This window comes from Leopardus geoffroyi, chromosome X (assembly GCF_018350155.1).
Source record: "Leopardus geoffroyi isolate Oge1 chromosome X, O.geoffroyi_Oge1_pat1.0, whole genome shotgun sequence".
Lineage (NCBI taxonomy): Eukaryota > Metazoa > Chordata > Mammalia > Carnivora > Felidae > Leopardus > Leopardus geoffroyi.
In genome coordinates, this window is record NC_059343.1 from 58,384,138 (window position 1) to 58,403,168 (window position 19,031).

General features: G+C 54.3%; 1 protein-coding gene across 6 annotated transcripts; it reads right to left on the minus strand.

Moving 5' to 3' along the window:
• Positions 1-958: 958 nt before the first annotated feature.
• Positions 959-16,842, minus strand: ZMYM3 (zinc finger MYM-type containing 3). Of its 6 annotated transcripts, none has more exons than XM_045470851.1 (25): positions 16,820-16,842; positions 14,310-14,995; positions 13,273-13,316; positions 12,869-12,941; positions 12,168-12,462; positions 11,775-11,952; positions 11,209-11,427; positions 10,766-10,916; positions 10,410-10,525; positions 10,165-10,251; positions 9,879-10,029; positions 9,416-9,588; positions 9,047-9,212; positions 8,284-8,381; positions 8,039-8,201; positions 7,654-7,766; positions 7,331-7,505; positions 7,000-7,146; positions 6,427-6,530; positions 5,933-6,101; positions 5,390-5,541; positions 4,794-4,908; positions 4,032-4,286; positions 2,556-2,673; positions 959-2,437 (listed from the first exon to the last, which is right to left on the minus strand). In XM_045470851.1, exons 2-25 carry the CDS (start codon positions 14,974-14,976, stop codon positions 2,245-2,247), a joined length of 4,122 nt encoding a protein of 1,373 aa, XP_045326807.1. In that variant the 5' UTR covers positions 14,977-14,995; positions 16,820-16,842; the 3' UTR covers positions 959-2,244. The 6 variants fall into 6 exon arrangements, with proteins under 6 accessions (XP_045326807.1, XP_045326805.1, XP_045326806.1 ...); XM_045470849.1 differs by lacking the exon at positions 16,820-16,842 and adding an exon at positions 16,401-16,461; XM_045470850.1 differs by lacking the exon at positions 16,820-16,842 and adding an exon at positions 16,188-16,306.
• Between the last annotated feature and the right edge of the window lie 2,189 nt (positions 16,843-19,031).

The following is a 19,031-nucleotide window of genomic DNA, read 5'->3' on the forward strand; positions in this document are numbered from 1 at the left end:
TCCTCCAGATCCTATAGCCTTGACCTTTGAAATATCTGAATCCATCTTCCCTTTTCCTTCTTTATCCCCGCAGCCCCCATCAAGGCCCACAGAACCTATCAGCCACACTTCTTACCTGCCCCCCCCCCCCCCATCCTTTATACTGTTGTGAGGATCTCCTCCCTAAAGCTGCAGATTGCCTGGCTGGAAAACTTCAGCCTCACACTTGGCTTCCCTATGGCTTTGGTTGTACTGGTCCCCCCAGCCCCTCCCACTTATTCCCTGAGGCCCCGGTTATATGCCATCGCCCCCAACGAGCTCACTCAGTTGCACATACATCCCTGTAAACTTGAAATGAATTATCTCCCTATTCTCCCACAGCACTAGATATTTCATTCTGCCTGTCTCACAACTAACTGTGCAGTGGTCTGTCTCCCCTGTAGCCTGGGAGCCTGCTGGGGATAGGACCCTGGTCTCATGAATCTTTGTCTTCTCTGAAGCATGGAATCTTAGGCCCTTCACATAGTAGGTCCTCAACAGATGGCTGTGAAATTGATTTTTCCCCCTCTAAGTATTTGGAAACTTGTTATTAAAAAGGACCGTGGGGCACCTGGGTGGCTCAGTTGGTTGGGCGTCCAACTCTTGGTTACAGCTCAGGTCATGATCTCATGGTTTGTGACTCTGAGCCCCGCATCGGGCTCTGCGCCTACTTGAGATTCTCTCTCCTCTCTCTCTGCCCCTCCCCCACTCGCGCTGTCTCTCTCTCAAAATAAGTAAATTTTCAAAAAATGAAAGAAAAATAAAAAGACCATATTTCCTAGTGGATTCATTCAGCGAGGCAGGTAAAAATGATTCTTGAAACTGAGGTGGGACATCTCACTTCTTTACCCCCTTGAGAGTTTGAAGTGGTCTGGCACTGGTCCACTAAGGCCCCCACCTCTCCTGATACCGCTCTCCCTCCCCCAGAGAAGGCAAAGGACAATTTTAACTCTTTATTTGAAACAAACAATTCCAGAGACAGAAGGTTAGTTGTGACAACAGCTTCTCACTACAACACAAGGGTGGGCATGGCTCACTGAAGGGACAGGCCAGGCGCCTCAGAACAATATATACAATTTAAACAGTGGCTAAACTGGTAACAGTTATAAAAACACAAAAAGGAGGCTGGGGAACAGCAAAGCCAACAGGGAAAGAACTGGGTACCCCCTTTGCTGGACGCTAATAGTTTTCTGGAACTATGAAGGCAAGATGGGGAAGAGAGATGCAGGCAGTGGGCACAGGACCCATGCCCACAGTTCTTCACCTATCCTTTGACCACACATCCCATCCTGTATGACCCAGGGCCCCCACAGGCTTGGCCTGGCTCTTATGATGGGGGGAGAACACGAGTGGGGAAACCCAGCCCCAATCCAAGTCAGAAGGTAGTTTTTGCCTTGGGAAACTCTGTCCATTGAACTAAAGGGAGGCAGTTACAGAGGGGGCTAAGCATGTTGACACCATGGCTCATGCCAACCTAAGACGGCAGAGAGTGACAAACACATAAACCAAGGGGACAGGAGTCAGTTCCCCACACTTAGAGTCATCTTCTGCCTTTGAGGGAAAGAAAGCATTTGGAAGTTTTTTAAATGGAGGCACCAAGGGCTGGTGCTTGCAGGGGTGGGGAGGGGGAGTGAGGTGGCGCGGGGATTCCAACAACTAGTTATCTCATGGGAGGGGAAGAGCATCTAAGCTCTGCGGTTTAGGTAAATGGTCCCCTCATTACTGCCATACTTTCTTTCCCGTCGTCCATACAAGACCCTCTAGCGTGGTACCGGGGAAGAGCAAAAGGAGGGGATGGGCACAGGGCAGAGAAGGCAGCTGGGTTCTTCCCTTGGCCAAACCTAGGAACAGGGAGCTTTACCTACATGGGATGGGTCAGGAAACCCAAAGCCAACAGGATCACCAGAGCTCTCAACACTCCACCCAGAGTTGGGCCCCCAGGAGAAGGGGTTCACTCTGAAGCATAAAGGAAATGGCCAAGCTGGGTTTTGCCCATCACTGGGAGACCAGCCCCTGGGTGCAGAGGACTGGGGCCCTGTGGTTGTCAAGTGGTGTGGAAGAAGGTAAGAGCCAGGGGTTCCTAGGGAAGGCAGGGAATGGATGAGTAGAGAAGGGCAGTCAGGGCCCTTCAGGATGAGTAGCATTGGTTCCTGGGCCAGTCGCCCTGTGGGACATGGCCCCAGGCCAGATGTTGGTGTGAAAGACAGACACGGATAGCACATGGGCTCAGTCCAGGTCTTCCTCCCCAGGACGACCCAGCTCCTCGTAAATCTCACGCACAGCCAGAATGCGATTGAGCATACTCTCCAACATGCTGCGGTCCATGGGGATCACAGAATACCAGAGAGGTGACTCGGCGATGCAGGACCGCTCGGGTTGCAGGTAGAACACATCGTTGCGAGTCCGGAGGCTTTCAGGGCTATAATAGTGGCGAGGTGGGTGGGGGGAGGGGTGGGAGGACAGAGATCAATTACCAGGGCAAAGTAGATTCCCTGGGTCCCCATGCTAATGCCACGCCTGCAAAGCTTCCAACTCACCATTTTGAGAGATAGAATTCGTAGAACTTGACGGGGCAGCGGAGGGGATTCATGCGGTTCTCACGCTGCTCTAAGATAGGAGCTTCTTCTTCTCTCTTCCGTTTCCCAGGGCCCGTGTCTGCAGATGAGGCAAATGACCCAGAGTCATTACAAGCACAGCCTCAATGAACCACTTCCAAGAGCACAGTCCAGGGCACAGGGGGAAGGCCTCAGGACACCAAATACAGTCTCACAGAGAAATAAAGGCAGAAGAAGGGTCGGTCAGTCTCCCCACGTCAAGCAAACAGGTCCTGTGACAGCAGGGGGGGGGGGAGTTGTTCTGTGGGCCTCCCTGGTTCTCACTGCCAAGGTCTCCCTTTATAATCTCCCCAAAATGATTTCCTGAAGACGTCATCTCAGAAGCTCTGCATGCATACTGACAAAACAGACCCTATGGCAAGGCTGGGCTAGCCTTCCGGGACAGGGAAACAGCAATGGTCCCAGCCCCCAGTACCTCAGCCCAGGCAGAGGCTCAGGTCCAGAGAAGAGACTTTGGGAACTGCACTCAGATGGCACGGGACTCCAGGGCCAGAATGGAAACCAAGGTGCAGTTTGTCACACCCAGCAGCACAGAACCAGGGAAAGCCTCTTATTCACCCTGTCAACTCTCCCCCACAGTTGAACACACCCAGCAGTTTCCTACTTGTCTACCATCCACTCCAAGAAAGTACATTGCCTTGAAAGGAGGAAAGTTACCAGGCGCCTGGGTGGCTCAGTCAGTTAAGCATCCAACTTCAGCTCAGGTCATGATCTCACAGTTCAGGAGCTGGTGCCCCACATTGGGCTTTCTGCTGTCAGCCCAGAGCTTACTTTGGATCCTCTGTCTCCCTCTTTCCACCCCTTGACTGCTCACTTTCTCTCTGTCTCAAAAATAAATAAACCTCTAAAAAAAAAAAGACTGAGCTTAAAAAAAAAAAAAAGAGGGGCACCTGGGTGGCTCAGTCAGTTAAGCATCCGACTCTTGGTTTTGGCTCAACTCATGATCTCATGGTTCATGAGTTCGAGCCCCACATTGGCCTCTGCGCTGACAGTGCAGAGCCTGCTTGGGATTCTCTCTCTCCCCCTCTCTCTGCCCCTCTCCCACTCACATTGTCTCTGTCTTTCTCAAAAATAAACAAATAAACTTAAAAAAAGGTCACAAAGAAATATTTCTTTAAAAATAAGTAAATAAAAGAAAGAAAGAAAGAGAAAGAGAAAAAAAAAGAAAAAGAAAAAGAAAAAGGAGGGGAGCAGGATACAGGCAGCTGAGTGACCTCCTATTTCTGCAAGGGCCACTGCCTAGCAGATTGCAGGACTGGCTATTTTTGCCTTTTTGGCAAACACAGGAATGGAAGGGGTAGGGAAGACAAGGAGAGGGCCAAGCCAGCAGTCATGGAGGGGCCTGAGAGGGAAAGCAGGGAGGGGGAAAGATAAAGGGGTCGGGGAATAGCCTCGTACCTCGCCCTTTCCTCTGGCGGATGGGGGCATAGTAGCGGATGCTCACCACCTTGGTGGTGCCCCGAGGGGTGGTACACTTGCGGGACTGCCGCACCACGTTGGTGAAGGAGAGCTGCATGTGTTCCTCGGCTGTCTGGAGCCCAAAAAACTTAGTGTTGAAGAACATGAGGGTGTTGAGGAGGACAAAGGGTGAGTAGACCCCGAGCTGCTTACACTCCCACAGGTGCTCTTCCTCCACGCGGGAGAACACCGTATCTGCAATGGTCAAGGGGGAGACGCCAGTCAGGAGTGATCAAACACCCCCACCCAGCCACTTCCAATCCCAGACGCCCCGCTCACGAGCATTTCCCACCCCATCCCTGGCCAGTAAGTGACAACTGCACAGAGAACGCAGACACCCTGCTATAGTAGACAGTGAACTGGGCTTTTTAAATGGTTTCCACTTGCACTTGGAGCTTCTCTTACCACCCTCGAGTTACAGGCAGGGAGATGTAAACCCCAAGGAGTCCCACAGTGCCTTCTCTTCTTTCCTCACTCACCACCAAAACCCAAGCCACCTTTTTCAGACCTAGACCTAGGTCGTGTTCAAGGATGGGGGCTCTGGCCCCTCTAGCTCTCAACCCCGAGGCCCCCCCAGGGACGTAACTCCTGCCCTCAGACACTTTGTGGAGAGTGGCAGACCAAACAGCCCAGGACTCTTGGAACGGTGTACTGAAAGCATGGAGAAGAGGGCAGAGGGGTTGCAAGGTCCCTGTCCCTTACTGTTGGGGAGGAGTGTGGGCTGCCAGGTACTCAGAGACTTGTTGAGTTCTTGAACGAAAGTCAGGTAGTAAAGGTCTGTGAAAATGTTCACCATTCGATTGTTTTCCAGCAAGTACTGAAGAAAGAAAAACATGCACAGAAAGCTAGACTCTAGGTTCTGGAGGAAAGACGTGATGCCAAAGGCCCCGAGCATGGCAACCTCGATAATGAGGAGGCAATAGGAAAGCGCTGCTTGATTAGGTGACCCAGAGTGCTTTTCTCCAGGGATACCCCCCCACTCTGAGATACCGGGGCCCTGCTGGAAGAGGAGGAAGTTTGGGGAGCTGTGTTGTCACTGGTTCTTCACAAGCCCAGCCTCCTTCGTCAGACAACATGCGGCCGACCTCTTGCAGGGGAAACTACACATCACCCCACCACCCAAAGAGTTCAGCTCTACCCATCTTTCCCTTCCTAGAATGGTTCTGGAGGATTACCAAGGGGACCTGCTCAGGGTAGGAGGCAGGGTGAGGAACAGGGGCCGGGACAGAGTCATTTCCGGTGGGATCCTGCCTGCTATGTTGAGAGTGACGGCAAGCGAGGCGGCGTGCCAGGGATACCTGCTGGATGCCGAGACACAGATAGTAGATACTGTCAGGTTCGTATCGTTCACCGTTGGGTCGAGTGATTTCTCTCACAAACTGGGCCAGACCGTAGTTGAGTTCAGCAGCTGAGCAGGCCAGAATATCCTCTTTGATACGCATAGGTTTGGCTGTAGTGATACACAGTGGAGGTAGATGGGATTAAGAGAACTCCACGTGGAGAATTTCATTTAGCTCCATCATTAATCCCTTCATCCCTTAGTGCATCCAGCTCCAGAACAAACCCACCCATTACCAAAAAAAAAAAAAAAAAAAAAAGCCCTCAGCCTTTAAACCTAGACAGCCTCTCCCCTTATTTTGCAACTCCTCCCCATCTTCACAGGACACCCTTCGGTGATCACGGCCTTATCACCCCTAGACATCCTCACATCCTCAGCTGAACTGCAGCCCTGGCCCTCCTCCTCTCCCCACATCGAGGGGGCCCTGTGTTTTAGGTAAATGGGTGGGGGCCCCTCCCCTGAGCACGGGGTACCTTCCTCCCCACCCCCACCCCATACTTACGGCCAAAGCGCAGTTCATCCCCCTTGCTGGTTTCTCCATTGGCATATTTTGACTGCACCCAGCACTTCCAAGCATTGACACCATATGAATAGTTGAGTCCAGTACAGCTAGGCTGGCTGCTCATGGAATCCCGGGAACAGCTCTCCGAAAGCACCAGCCGCTTTTGACCCTGGAGGGGAAGAGAAAGAAAAGGGGTGGCAGAAGCAGGGCCAGGGGCACCACGGAAGCCAGTCAGGATAGTATTGACCACTGGGGAAGCAAGGGCCTGATGTAAGAATGCAGCGAGCTTCCACAGCACAGAGCCCCAGAAATGGCCCTGGTGACCTCGTGAAGAGAGAAAGTGTGGCTATTTCTTGGTACTCACACTGGCAGACAACGGAGGTTAGGAAAGTCAAACTAAGGCCGCCGGCTTGACTACAAGAGCCGCCCCCACCCTCCCCAAAAAAACTCTTTGAGCCTCCTCCTTCTGTGGATTTAGCAGCCCTGGCCCTCACCTTCCTCATGGTGCGGGGAAGGTCTTGTTCAGTAGACACATCCTCGGGCCCTACCAGGCCACAATCAAAGAGGAAGTCTACACTTGGGTTAATGTCCAGAGGGTCTGTTAGAGAGGAAAGGAGGAAGAAATCAATTTTTTTAAGATCTCAACCCTGTGGTCCTCACACCCTACCCCTGCCACTTGGCCACTTGACTGGAGATGAGACTCCTATACAGCCTTACTGTACTCGGTAGGAAGCAGCAAAGCTGTACCAAGAACACGCTCCGAGGCACATAAATGCAAAAACTCACAATGATGGGAATGTTCGTAACGCTACCAAACTGCATGCTTAAACACGGTTAAGATGATAAATTTTATGTTATGTGTTCTGCCGCGATAAAACAAAAGCTAGACACAACTGCAAAACAGTGCGCCTGTCCCGGTATCTCTGGCACTAGTCCCTATGAGAACCTTCTGTCACAGGGTCACAAGGAGCACTGTTTTGGGGTCATGCTCAGATTACAAGGGACACTTCATGCCTCTTGGCACAAATGCTACTGCACCCAGTGGACACACTTCAAGTCCCACTCACTCTTGGGGAAGTCCGCCTCCAAGTCTTGCCCAGGCTCATCCAAGACATTGGCCATCTTGACAGCCATGGCCAGGACATCATCTCTAGCTGGCCCAAACAGGTCACAGTCTTCCAGAAGCCCCTCTGCACTCTGGTTGCTCACAAGATCTGGGGGACAGGGAAGGTGGCTTGGTCACTGCAGCTCCTGCCTAGCACCCTCACAGGCCTTCAGGGGCTAATCCCAACTACTCCCCAGTCCTTCTAAGGCACCAAGATTACCACACTCCTCCCCCTTAGGCTGACACAGGCCAGTAGCACCCTGTCTCCCTTATCACCACCCCCCATGGCGTACCACAAAGGTCAGATGAGGCCTTGTCTAACTCCTCAGCCTCTGCAATCATTTCTGCCATAGCCAGGATGTCGGCCTCCAAGGGGTTGGAAGGGATCTTCACCTTCAGCTCCTCAATGGTCTCCACAATCTTGTCTGTGCTCTCCAAGGTGGTGGGCAGGAACATGGGCACAGGCACCTGGAGGCAGGAATCCCAACTGAACACCAACAACCACCCCAGCGAATGAGAGGGACAGCTGATGAGACTAAGGGGGGGAGGCGGGGAGCATGGGTCTCAATCCTGAAAGGGTAAAGGAGACCACACCAGGAAGGGCAGGGAAACTTACCGGGATGGGCATGGAGAAAGGCACCGGGACTTTCTGGCAGTACAGATGCATAGGCACTGGCACAAAGATGGGCACTGGGATGGGCAGCACTATCACCTGTGGCTTCCACTCTTCTGTTGACAAGAAAGGGGTCTTCTCAGAGCCACCACATCTGGCCCAGAGCCTGACGCTTGCCTGTCCCCCTCTACCCCAAAAGCTCTAACACATGCTCAGTGTCACAAAACTGCCCTAGAACCAGAGGTTGAGAGACAACTCGAAAATTCCGGGACAACCATGTGCACAATGCTTCAGCCATCTCATAAACCCCCTGTCCAGCTCCCAGGCACGGGGCTGGAGGCCTAGGACTATGGAATGTAGCCTGGGATGTCTAGGTACCCTGGCTCACCTGTTTGACTCCCTTTGGACTTCATCTCCACCTTGCAGGAGACCCCCCGATTCTGCATCAGTGGTTTACACATGGCCGCTTTGTTTTTGCGGGGTGTTGCTGGGGGTGGCGGGGGTGGAGGAGGGGTGGAAGCAGCGGGAGCCGATCGGGTCTTGGCAGGGATCTGCAGAGACCAAGGAATGTTAGAGCTGCCAACCAGCATACCCTCCTCTGAGGTCATCCACCCCCTTGGCTTCTGCCCTGACCTTGCCCAGATTCCCATTTTCCTCTGGGGTCTTCACTGTACTGCTGTTCTCCACTTTGGTTTGAGATGGTGCCTGGGGCTTCGACTCGGGAGACTGACCTATAGATCAAAACAAATGAATGCTCTCATCTGAGGAACTTGCTCTCCGCTCTCCTCATCCCCGTTCCACAAGAGCTCCATTGAAAGGCACACTAGATGCAAATGGGAGATCTAGAATATCCCCTCCTCACCACCCCCCATCCTTAGATGTAGTCTTCTCTAGGCCCCAGCAACACTGGCCAAGAAGGTTCTTTGGTCCTGGCTGCCAAGAAGACCAAAAGACAGTTCCCCCAATGACGCACAATTGGAGACCTTCCACTCAGATGACCCTCGGAAGTTTGGTACCCCTGAAGCAGTGGAGAGACTGAGGTGACATTCTAGAAACAATAGTCTTCGGTCTCCTTAAAGGTAGAGCTTATGCCGACACTTCCAGCTCTCTGAAAATTAACCACAGCCCCCCACATGCCCCATCCCACCTGGGTCAGTGTCCATCCCCTCAAAACACATCCTTTATACAGTTCGAGTAGACTCGAACTCTAGGGACCTTGAAACAAGGCTCCCCCTAGTACCCGCACGGTCCAGAAGCTGAAAAAGAATATAGTACAAGGAGCTCTGTCTGGCCAAGGATGAGGTGAAAGCAAGAGAGAAGGGAGAGAGGGGCTGGGCCTAGGGTGAAAAGGGTCCAGGCCAGTGCTAACAGAGCATGCCCCCTGCCCAGCACTCACTGTTCAGGAGGCTCTCAGGCCCGCTCTGGGTATCCAAGTTGGGTTGGTTCTGCTGGCTGTAGAAGCGCAGCAGACACTGTTGGTTGCAGAAATGACGGATCTGCCCACGCCAGTGGATGGTCTCCAGCAGCTTCCCCTGGCGCTTACAGGCGTGGCACCGGGCGGCCTGGGGGGCGTCAACAGGACAGTCAGACCTGCCTCCCTAAAGTGGGCTGGGCCCTTTGCCCTGGGAGAGGCCGTGCTGCTCCCTTCAGAAGCCGGGCCAACCAGAGTCCCCTCCCTGGAGATCGGCCCGCACCCTGAGGCCAGTGTAACAGCCTGTGCCCCTTGGCGCCCCTTCCCTCCTTTCCAGTGTCCTGCCCCCCTTACCTTGCAGTACCACAGCAGGTACTTGCTCTTACAGTCCTCACTGCAGAAGTCCCAGGTGCTGCCATCCAGCTGCTCGGTGACTCCACGCTGGCAGGTCTGGGAGCAGTAGGTACAAGTGATACAGCACAGCCCCAGCTTCTTGGTGAAGTCCTGTTTGTACAGCAGCACACAGCCTGGGAAGAGGGCAAGAGGAGAGAGTCCAGAGACCCAGAGATCACCATGGCCGGGAGGCCCAACCTTTCCAAGGTGGTCCACCTAAAACCTCCACCAGCCTCTCGTACCTTGAAGCCTCCGGATGGACAGAGAGACGGACGGAGGGGGAGGGGATGGGAGGAGGACAACACAGTGAGCAGAGGACCCCCGACCGCCCCCCAAGTGCCACATTGCAAGCACTCCTCCTTCCCCCACCACCCTCTCTGGCTGGAAGTTTCAGGCCCTTCTGCGCCTTTCCCCACCTCCTTACCTTCGCTGCAGAAGCTCTTCTCCACCCCACTGAACCGGAGTTTCTCATGCAGGAGCTTCTCCTGCCGGCAATGCTCACACTGGGACACCACACCCCGGAGCCGCTTGAAGTCCTCGCAGCAATCGCGGCAGCAGAACTGGAACACCTGGTCCTGAGATGAGGGGCACAGGGCGGGGAGGACAGAGCTGTGACATCCCGATCTGGCGAGAGCCAAGTGGAGGGAAGGCCCCCTTCAGACAGCTGTCCGGTCTATGTGGCAGGATGTCGGCAGGGGTGGGGATCTTACCTGCCAGTCCAAGACCTCAGGCTTGCCACTGAAGAGGCTGTGGCAGTAGTGACAGCTCAGGTGAATGCCCCCCTCAGGGCTTGTGCGCTGGAGGGAAGGAAGACAAGTAAGGGAGGTGTGTGGGGGCGGTGGGGAGGGGGGGTCAGGCTCGTTCTTAGTTCTGCCCGGGCCTACCTGCCCCAACTCTCATACCCTCTCTGTGTCACCACACCCTTCTTTCATCCCTGGTCCAGGGTTTGGAGTACCTGGAACTTGGTCCAGCAGCTGGGGCTGCAGAACTGGTAGACTGTGCGATCAACCTTGTTGTAGTAACAGGGGTCAGAGAGGCTGCGGCGGCAGAAGCTGCAGGGTCGGGGAGGGCCTGGGGCACAGAGAGAAAAGGAGAAAGAGAGAGAGAGAAAGAAAGAGAGAGAGAGAGATAGAGAAGGAGAGAGAGAGAGAGAGCACACAGAAGGTGTAAGGCAGTGCAGAGATGGAACAGGAAATCCATGGGAAGATGTGGTCGGGGCTGAGGTTGGGCAGCAGGGATCACTTTAGAAGGGAGTACGGGAGGTAGAAGGAAGGCCAGCAGGGGTCTCAGAGAAGAGGGCTTTGCACCTACCAGTGAGCCCTGCCTGCTTCACTTTGTAAGAGGTGGTACAGCACAGGGTACAGAACAAGCTGGTCTTGCCATTACGATCCACATGTGATAGCATCTCAAAGTTCTTACACAGGGTCTTGCACCAGACACATGGGTACACACGTGTGTTTTTCTGTGAGGATGGGGAAGGAGAGGCTGAGGCTGGATTTGTCCCTTCGCTTTTATTTGTTAAATTTTTTAAAACATGAGATATTTCAGGCATACAAAAAAAGGGTAGATGATGATATAACAAAGACCTGTGTATCCACCAGCCAGCTTCAAAAATAAAACATAACAGATACAATTGAAACCCCCTTTATTTGTTTTATTCTTCCCAACCCTCGACCCGTCAGGCACCTTTATTTGTCACCCAGGAACCGCACCCCCGTCCACAGCCCTCTAATGCACTACTCCCTCGGCCCCACCTTCTTGTACGCCCCCAAGCAGGTTGTGTTGCAGAACCGCTTTTGTTGGCCCTCGTGGAAGAGGAGCTCAGGGCCAGGGCTCCCGGTCTTGGTGTAGATGTAAGCCCCGCACTGGTCACAACAGTTGGTTTTCAGTCCCTTGTTGGCCCGGAATTTGGAGAAGCAAGAATCGCTGCAGAGCCGGTGCACCACGCTGCCGTTGCTGACCTCGTGCAGGACCTGCCGTACACACACACACCCTGAGCCAGGGCTTGGGCACCACCACCCACCCTGAAGCAAGGACGGCCCGCCCCACCTCACCCTAGACCTTCACAGCACACAGTGGGCCCAGGGACCCCCCAACCTGCACATCGGGCTGCCGACTTGATGGTGAGGTCCCGGGAGGCAAGGAAGGCCGGCTGCATACATCCTGGAGAAGCTCTATCCTTGAATATGCTCCCTCATGATGGCTGCCCTTCCTCCCCACTCCCCTCTTCCACAGGGCCTGGCCCCTGCAGCCCCAGGATGGCAGGGGCAGGTCAGGGCTAGCCAGGCTCTGCAAATCAGCCCCCATCGAGCTTCCTCACCTCTCCAGTCTTCTGGCATATGCTGCAGCGAGTGGCGTCGGCAGGATCCCCAGACTGTGGGATTGGGCGTTGCTGCTGGGCCTCGTACAGGGAGAGACAGACGGACGTGCAGAACTCATGGAAGGAGCCTCCTGAACCAGTCTGTGCCACAACCGAGTCCTTGGTGTTCCAGATCTCCCTGCAGGTGGAAGCGCAGGTTGGAATGTTCACTCAGTACCATCCTCTTATTTCATCGGCTCCCACCCCTCCGCAGGGATCGATGACCACAGGGCCGAGTAATCTCGGACCCCCCTCCCAGTTCCACTCTGCTAGCTTCTTGCCCACAGTCCCCGGATCACTAGTTACTCCCGGCCTGATCCCTGCCCTCCCTGCACCCTGGGGACCTTCACGTACTTCTTGCAGAAGGTACAGGTCTTTTTGCCCGAAGGCTTCTTAGAGAAAGTGGTGAGACAGGATGAAGAGCAGAAGAGCTGAGGCAGCCCCTTGCGCTGGTAGGCGGTCTGCCCCTTCTGCAGTGGCGTCCGGCAGTGAGCACAGGTCATCTTGGTGCCTACCGCAGAGCGCCCGGCCCTTTGTGCCACGCTTGAGCGTAGGGACATGCGAGGGGAGCGCCGGGGCCGGAATGGCACAAAGTCCTCATCATTGGGGTCATCTACCATGGCATCAGAATCCTCATCTGACACTGGAACTGTGGAAGTGGGGGCACGGACCATGAGCAAAAGCTACTGGACCAGCTCTCCTCTGACCAATGGGCAGCTCAGATACTGGCTCCTCGGATGAGCCCCATCCCCCTAGTTATTTCCTCTGCACCCCCACCCGCATCATGCTGGCATCTTAAGCCACTGGTGGCACTCTCCCTGGGAGGGCCCAGGAGGGCTCTGAGTGAGAAGATTCAGGACAGGGATGGCATGGCTGAAACAGGAAACTCCATTCTCGCTGCTGTTGTTTTCAATTTCCCCCACTGCCCCTGGTTCCCATGCCAACCCACAGCAGAGATAGGCACTTCACACTCTGCAGGGCGCAGCACTATGGGAGCCAGGAGATCTGTGGCCCGCCACATCCCACTCGGTCACACTTCCTCAAGTCCTACTCACTGCTCTCAGTGGAATCCACAACCTCGGGTTTTGGAGGCTCTACTCTTCTAACGCGCTCGCTTCTCTTCTGCACCTTGGAAACATGGGAGGGGAGGAAAGCTGACACCAGGGGCAGGCTAAAGGGCCTGCTGTACTGGTGCAGGGTGTGGGGGGGGGTACAGAGATGGGAGGGGGAAGGGAGAGTAGGGACCCTCAGCCCAGGACTGAGAGGAGGGGAGAAAAGGAGGCTGGACTTTCTCCTTAAGAAGCAGGAGACACAAGAGCTCCCCCCCCCCGCCCGCTTCCTCCTAACTCTCCTTGCACAAGCCCTCCCCAGAACAACATCTGGGAGGGAAAATGAAGGGTCTGTCCTTCCCAGAGCTATAGGGGGAACCAGACTCCTTCCAATCCCCTCCCCCCCTCACCCTCTCAGGCGGCTTCTCACTCGCCTTCCCAGTCAGGCCATCTCCTGCAAAGGAAGCAGAAAACAGCCTAAATCTTGAGCTTGCCCTCACCACCCCCTCTCTGGCCCAACCTCCGTGCCTCCATTCCTGGGGAAGAACATACTCAAAACTGAAAGGGAAAACTCAAGTGCCTGTGGCTTCTTGGGGCCCCTCTCAGGTTTACCTCAAGCTCTGTTCTAAGGGAGGGGAGGGGGCAGCTATTCTCCATTAAAAAAAAAAATCTTAGCCTTCCCCCCAGCCTCTGTCCCAATCATTGGGAGTTAAGGAAACACAGATAACAGGTCTTTCATCAGAGAACTTATATAGTTCACTGACAACAAATGCAAGCACCCAAAGGTAGCAAAGGGAAAAGGAAGCATTATGTATGGAGAGGTTCCCCTGGACTCAGGTGGTTATATAAGCCCCAAGACCCTGGTCACAACCTGGGAGAGGCACACCACTAGGCAGAAAGAGGGGGGAAATCAGAGCCTCTCAAGCCCAGGCTCTTCCTCCCCTATCAGAGACACAATTCCAGGCCCTGCATTTCTACCATTCCCCTGAAATCACTATGCTGTTGGTGGCTCCAGAACCTAGTTATCATTCATCCAACCCAGAAACCCCACTCTCTTCTAGAACAAAACAGCTGGAAAGATCTTAGCACCAAGAAGCCTGGTGTCCTCTCCAAATTGTAAAGAAAGGACCCTGGCACAACAGCCCCCTGGGGGTAAGAAAAAGGGAACCTCTCCCAACAAATCCACTCTTCCCAACCCACCCCCTGAAACCTCCCCCCTATTACCCTCCCATAGCCACTGAGCTGCCTCCCTACCCCTACTTTCCTTAATCTTCATCACAGCTCCTCGTCTTCCCTTCCAAGCTCCCAACTCCTTCTCCATACATATCCCTACTCTTGTCTGTCCACCCTCTTCCCCCTCCCTTATGCTTTCCCCAGACACACAACCACCCCTACTTACCCCTACCCTCTCCCCAGCCTGGATTCTCCAGCTGATTAGGTGACCTACCTGGCAAGGATGGGTGTGCAGGAGGGCTAGGGCCCCCAGGTTTGGTCTGAGAACTGTTGATTCCATCCCCCAGAGTCTCTCCCACTGAAGGGCTGGGGGGACCATTTGGGCTCTGTGGCTGCCCTTGGGGAAGCTCCTCCTCCTGCCCAGGGGAGCCCCTTCTCCCTGTAGCTATGTTGGTGGTCTCCTCCTCTTCAATATGGGGGGGCTGCAGTGTTATCGGCGAATCTGGAGCCAAAGGCTCTAGTAACCCCTGTGGTGAAGAGGGATTTGCCCCAGCCCCTGGCTCAGGTGGTACCACCTCAGGGGTCTGGCCCCCTGGTCCAGGCTCTAGGGTCTGATCTCCTGCATCCCAAGCAAGGGTCCCCTCAGGACCATGGTCCACCTCTGGGGGAGAGGGGGCTTTATAGAGCAGCCCCCCCAGCCCCAGCAGCTCAGTGGCTCCATCCAGGACTCCAGGGTCTTTTTCCAGGCCAGCAGGGGCATCAAGCAGGTCCAGGGCTCCTGAGGATGGAGAAGGGCCAGGGGGCGCCCATCCTCGAGTTGGGGCAGTCTGGGATTCCAGTAGATCCTCTCCAAATTCCATGTCTACTGGAAGGTCTCCAGCCAGGGGCTTCTCTGGCAGGGTCAATGGGTCAAACGGACTGGGAAAGTCACTGGGGTCCATGAGGATGACTGGATATGGGCTGTAGATTAGGGGTAGAAGAAGGGGCAAAAGAGGTGGTCTTCGCCAGAATTCCTTCTTATATAGGTTCTGAGACACACCCCATCACCCACTTGGATTTCTCATGAACAGCCCCCATCACACCGACAAGCATTTCCACTGGCTCTAGTCCCAATGACCACTCCCCCCATACAGCGCCCCCTGTGGGGAGAGGCGTTCCCCGCCCTGGCCCCGTGCCCACACTAGCCAGGCAGTCGGTCGTTCCACCCTCCCGCCTGCCCCCGCCACCCCACTGCAACTCCCAGTTCCCCTCCCCCTCTACCTTTCACTCCCCCCCCAACTCGGGCTGAACGCCCCCCTTAGAGTCTCCTAGGGCTGTTGCCACCAAGAGCCTTTCCCACCCCCGCGATCTCAGTTCTTATCTCCTCCCCTCTCTCCCAGAGCCCCTCAGCTCCCCAGTCTTAACCCACCCTGTCTGGCCCCACCCCCCCTCCCCGCGTTGCAAGGTCCTCCCCTCAGCCCTTCCCTCGCCCCCACCAACTGCCCTTCCTAACCCCTCCCCCCAGTTACCTTTCAGGGTCGCCCACTTCCTCAGCCCCGTTCCCCCTTCCTATTGCTCCCCTAGTCCTCCTTCTCCTGTTGCCCACCCCCCACCTCAGGCATTTACAGGAAGACATTTTGGAGCTACGATCTCTCCTTAGACCCCCCCCCCCCCTTCCTGGCTACGGCGAAATCCCGCCTGCAGGTTCGGTTCGGCTTGATCAGGCCCGACCCCTACCTGAGGCAGGGTTAGTGTACCGGCTACAAGCCTAGAACTGCAGACAGCGACGGCCCCGCGCTCCTTCTCCACCTCCCTCCCTAGCAGCCGGGACAGGGGTCGCGGCCCCTTTAAATGGCAGCGCCGCTCACAGCGCCCAGAGCTCTGCACCAGGCGGGCGGGCGGCGCCAGCAACCAACCCCATTGGCTGGCTCGTGGAGGGGGCTCGCGAGACAGCGCCGGCCCCCGGCGCGAGACTCCCAGCCCAGTGGCCGCCTGGAAATTGCGGAGTGGAGCGTAGTCGTTGGAAATGGAGCTTGAGCCCCCGCCCGGGGCCCCGTTAGTTGAGGAGGAAAAGGTAGCCTCTGGAGCTTTGAAGCCCGCCCTCGGGAAAGGCGGCACCCCCTCTCCACGGAACGGCCGAGTACACTAACCCACAAAAAATACATCTACGCACCTGCTTCTCTTACCTGGCTCAAGAGTCTTCTCCCCTTCCCCCCCCCCCAACCAGTCACACCCGTGCCCGCCCTACCTCCTGGAGCCCACTCTACCCGTGATCCCCTCCTCTCATTCAAATGGTTCCCGGTCCCCTCCCCCTCCCCGTGTCTCTCCTCGCTTCCCACTCGTGTTCAACCCCCAGCGTCCGCCCCCCCCCCCCGACAGTCCCTACCTACGCCATGCAGCAGGCGCCTGCCAAGATTACCCTCCCCCCAACCCCACCTCTCCGGGGCCCGCCCCCTGGGAGACTGTTGGGGTAATGAGTGACAGCGGAGTAGGGGGGGTAGGCAGGGACCCAGGCCTCACGTGCCCCTCCTTCCCTTGTCTGCAGCCTTGGGCTCCCCTAACCATTCTGAATGTCATAGTTGTGGGGTGTCTTAGGCTTGGTTTCCAGCCACCCAGGGCGGGTTAAATGGCTCTGGCTCAGTGACAACGCCTATGCAGTAACCGTTACTGCCTGATGACCCCAAAACCAGGCCCCGCAAAGACACTCCCCCACTCCCTCAACGGTCTTAGGGTAAGTTCTGGGATCTTCTCCCAGAGTCTTCCAGCAGGAGCTCCCTGCCTTATCTCTACAGTAGTTTTCCTCACCAAGGCCGAGAGCTGTGTTTCCTCCTCTCTCTCTCTCTCTCTCAGCCCCTCTCTTCCTCCCTCCCTCCTTCTGTCCTTGTCAGTCTCTTTCCTCCTCCTCCTTCTCTCTCTTTCTCTCTCTCTGGCGCTCTCTCTCTCTCTCTGCCAGTCTCTTTTTGTCTGTCTCAGTCTCTGTCTCCGGTCCCTCTGCCTCTCGTTTGCACGAGCACGCACGCGCGCGCGCGCACACACACGCTTTTCCCTGTCCCTCCCACCCTCCACTCCCGGATGGTCCTTAGCGTGTGGGTGTGGCTGAGGGTGAAGCTTGAGAAGTGGGGGAGGGGGAGGGGGCACTAGCGTTAGGCCTACTGGTTTAAAAAAAATATATGTGTGCCAGGATCCTTCCTCAGTCCCCATTATAGTTAGTGCACTTTGCAGTCTCTGCCCCCTACTTTCCTCCTCCAACCCCTGAGGGCTGGAGAGCTTCTAGTGTCTGAGATACTGGAGGAGGCTTAGGCTGGAGGGGAGTCCTGCCACAGATTTAGGAACGTGTAGGCTTGGTGTCCAGTGCCTGCTCTAGCTTGCCTCTTTGCTCTGGGCCTTCCTTCCCACACTAAGCCTCACCTAGCCTTCTAGTCCCAGAGAGTTTTATCCTCCCTTGTCTCATTTACTTTCCCAGAAACCTTAATCCTTCCTGGCTCCCCACATGGCCTTGAGATTATCTTTGCTCTCTCCTACATACAGAGATAAAAGCAAGAGTTTTCCCCTTCAGTTTCCCAAACCCAGTGTCCTTTATACTGTAACCAGTATTCTGTGTACCTACCTCCCACCTTCTGCTTATTTCTATGTCCCTGTACCTCCCTTCTCATTTTCAATTTGTTCCATCTCAGTTGGTCCACCTCATTCTTTTGTGTTGCTGGCCCTTCTCAACCCATACTTGGATCCTTGGCTGGTCTGTTTGTGCAGAACACCCGGTTTCAAATTGAAGGGAGACAGTTTAAGGAAGGATTAATGGTGTCAGAGTGGTGGCATAAAAGCGTGTGGGCTGCGGAGACAGAAACAGACCAGGATTCTAATCTCAACTCTGCTTGCATTTTAGTCAGTTGACTTTGGACAAATCACAAGGTCGTCACCAGGTCTTAATTTTCTCATCTTTAAAACAGAGATAAGAAAGCAATCTAAATGCACAATAATAGGGGATTAGTTAAATCAGTTTTGTCTATATTCATACAATGGATATATTCATTAACATTTTAAAAAAACAATGACTGGGGCACCTGGGTGGGTGACTTCGGCTCAGGTCAGGATCTCACATGTCATGATCAAGCCCCACACTGGCTCACTGCTGTCATCACAGAACCTGCTTTGGATCCTCTCTGTCTCCCTCTCTTGCCCCTTCCCTGCTCTCTCTCTCTCAAAAATAAATAAACATTTAAAAAAACCAATGACAGCATAGCACAGACCATTTTTAGGATACTGAAACTATTCTGTATGCTATTATGATGGAGACATATTTACATCATCAAAACCCATAGAATGTACAACCCCAAAAGCAAACTCCTATGTGAACTACGGGCTTCGAATAATCATTATTATTCGTCATCAATTGTAACTAATGTACAATTCTGGTAAGGAATGTTGATAGTCAAGGGAGGCTGTGCCCTGGGGTGAGTATGGGGTGGGCAGGGAGTATATGGGAACTCTCTGTACTTTCAGCCTGCTCCTGCTGTAAATCTAAAACTGCTCTAAAAATAGACTTTAGTCGGGGCACCTGGCTGGCTCAGTTGGTGAGCGTCTGGCTCTTGGTTTCAGCTCAGGTCATGATCTTGCTGTTCATGAGATCAAATCCCACGTCTGGCTCTGCACTGATGGTATGGAGCCTGCTTGGGAGTCTCTGTCTCTCTCTGCCCCTCCTTTGTTTGTGCTCTCAAAATAAATAAAATAAACATTTTTTAAAAAGAATCTTTAAAAACATAGACTTTAATCTATTAAAAGAATTAATGGCACACAAAAATGCTCCTGTATGTTACATTTTTTTTTTTTAAATCTGTACACCCAGTGTGGGGCTTAAACTTACAACCCCACGATCAAGAGGCCCATGCTCTACCGACTGAACCAGGCAGGCTCCCCTTCCACCATGTTACATTTTTTTAAAAGGAGTTAAAATACGATGCTAACTTTGTAGAGAAATTCTATATACAGTTGACCTTTGAACAACATGGGTTTGAACTGT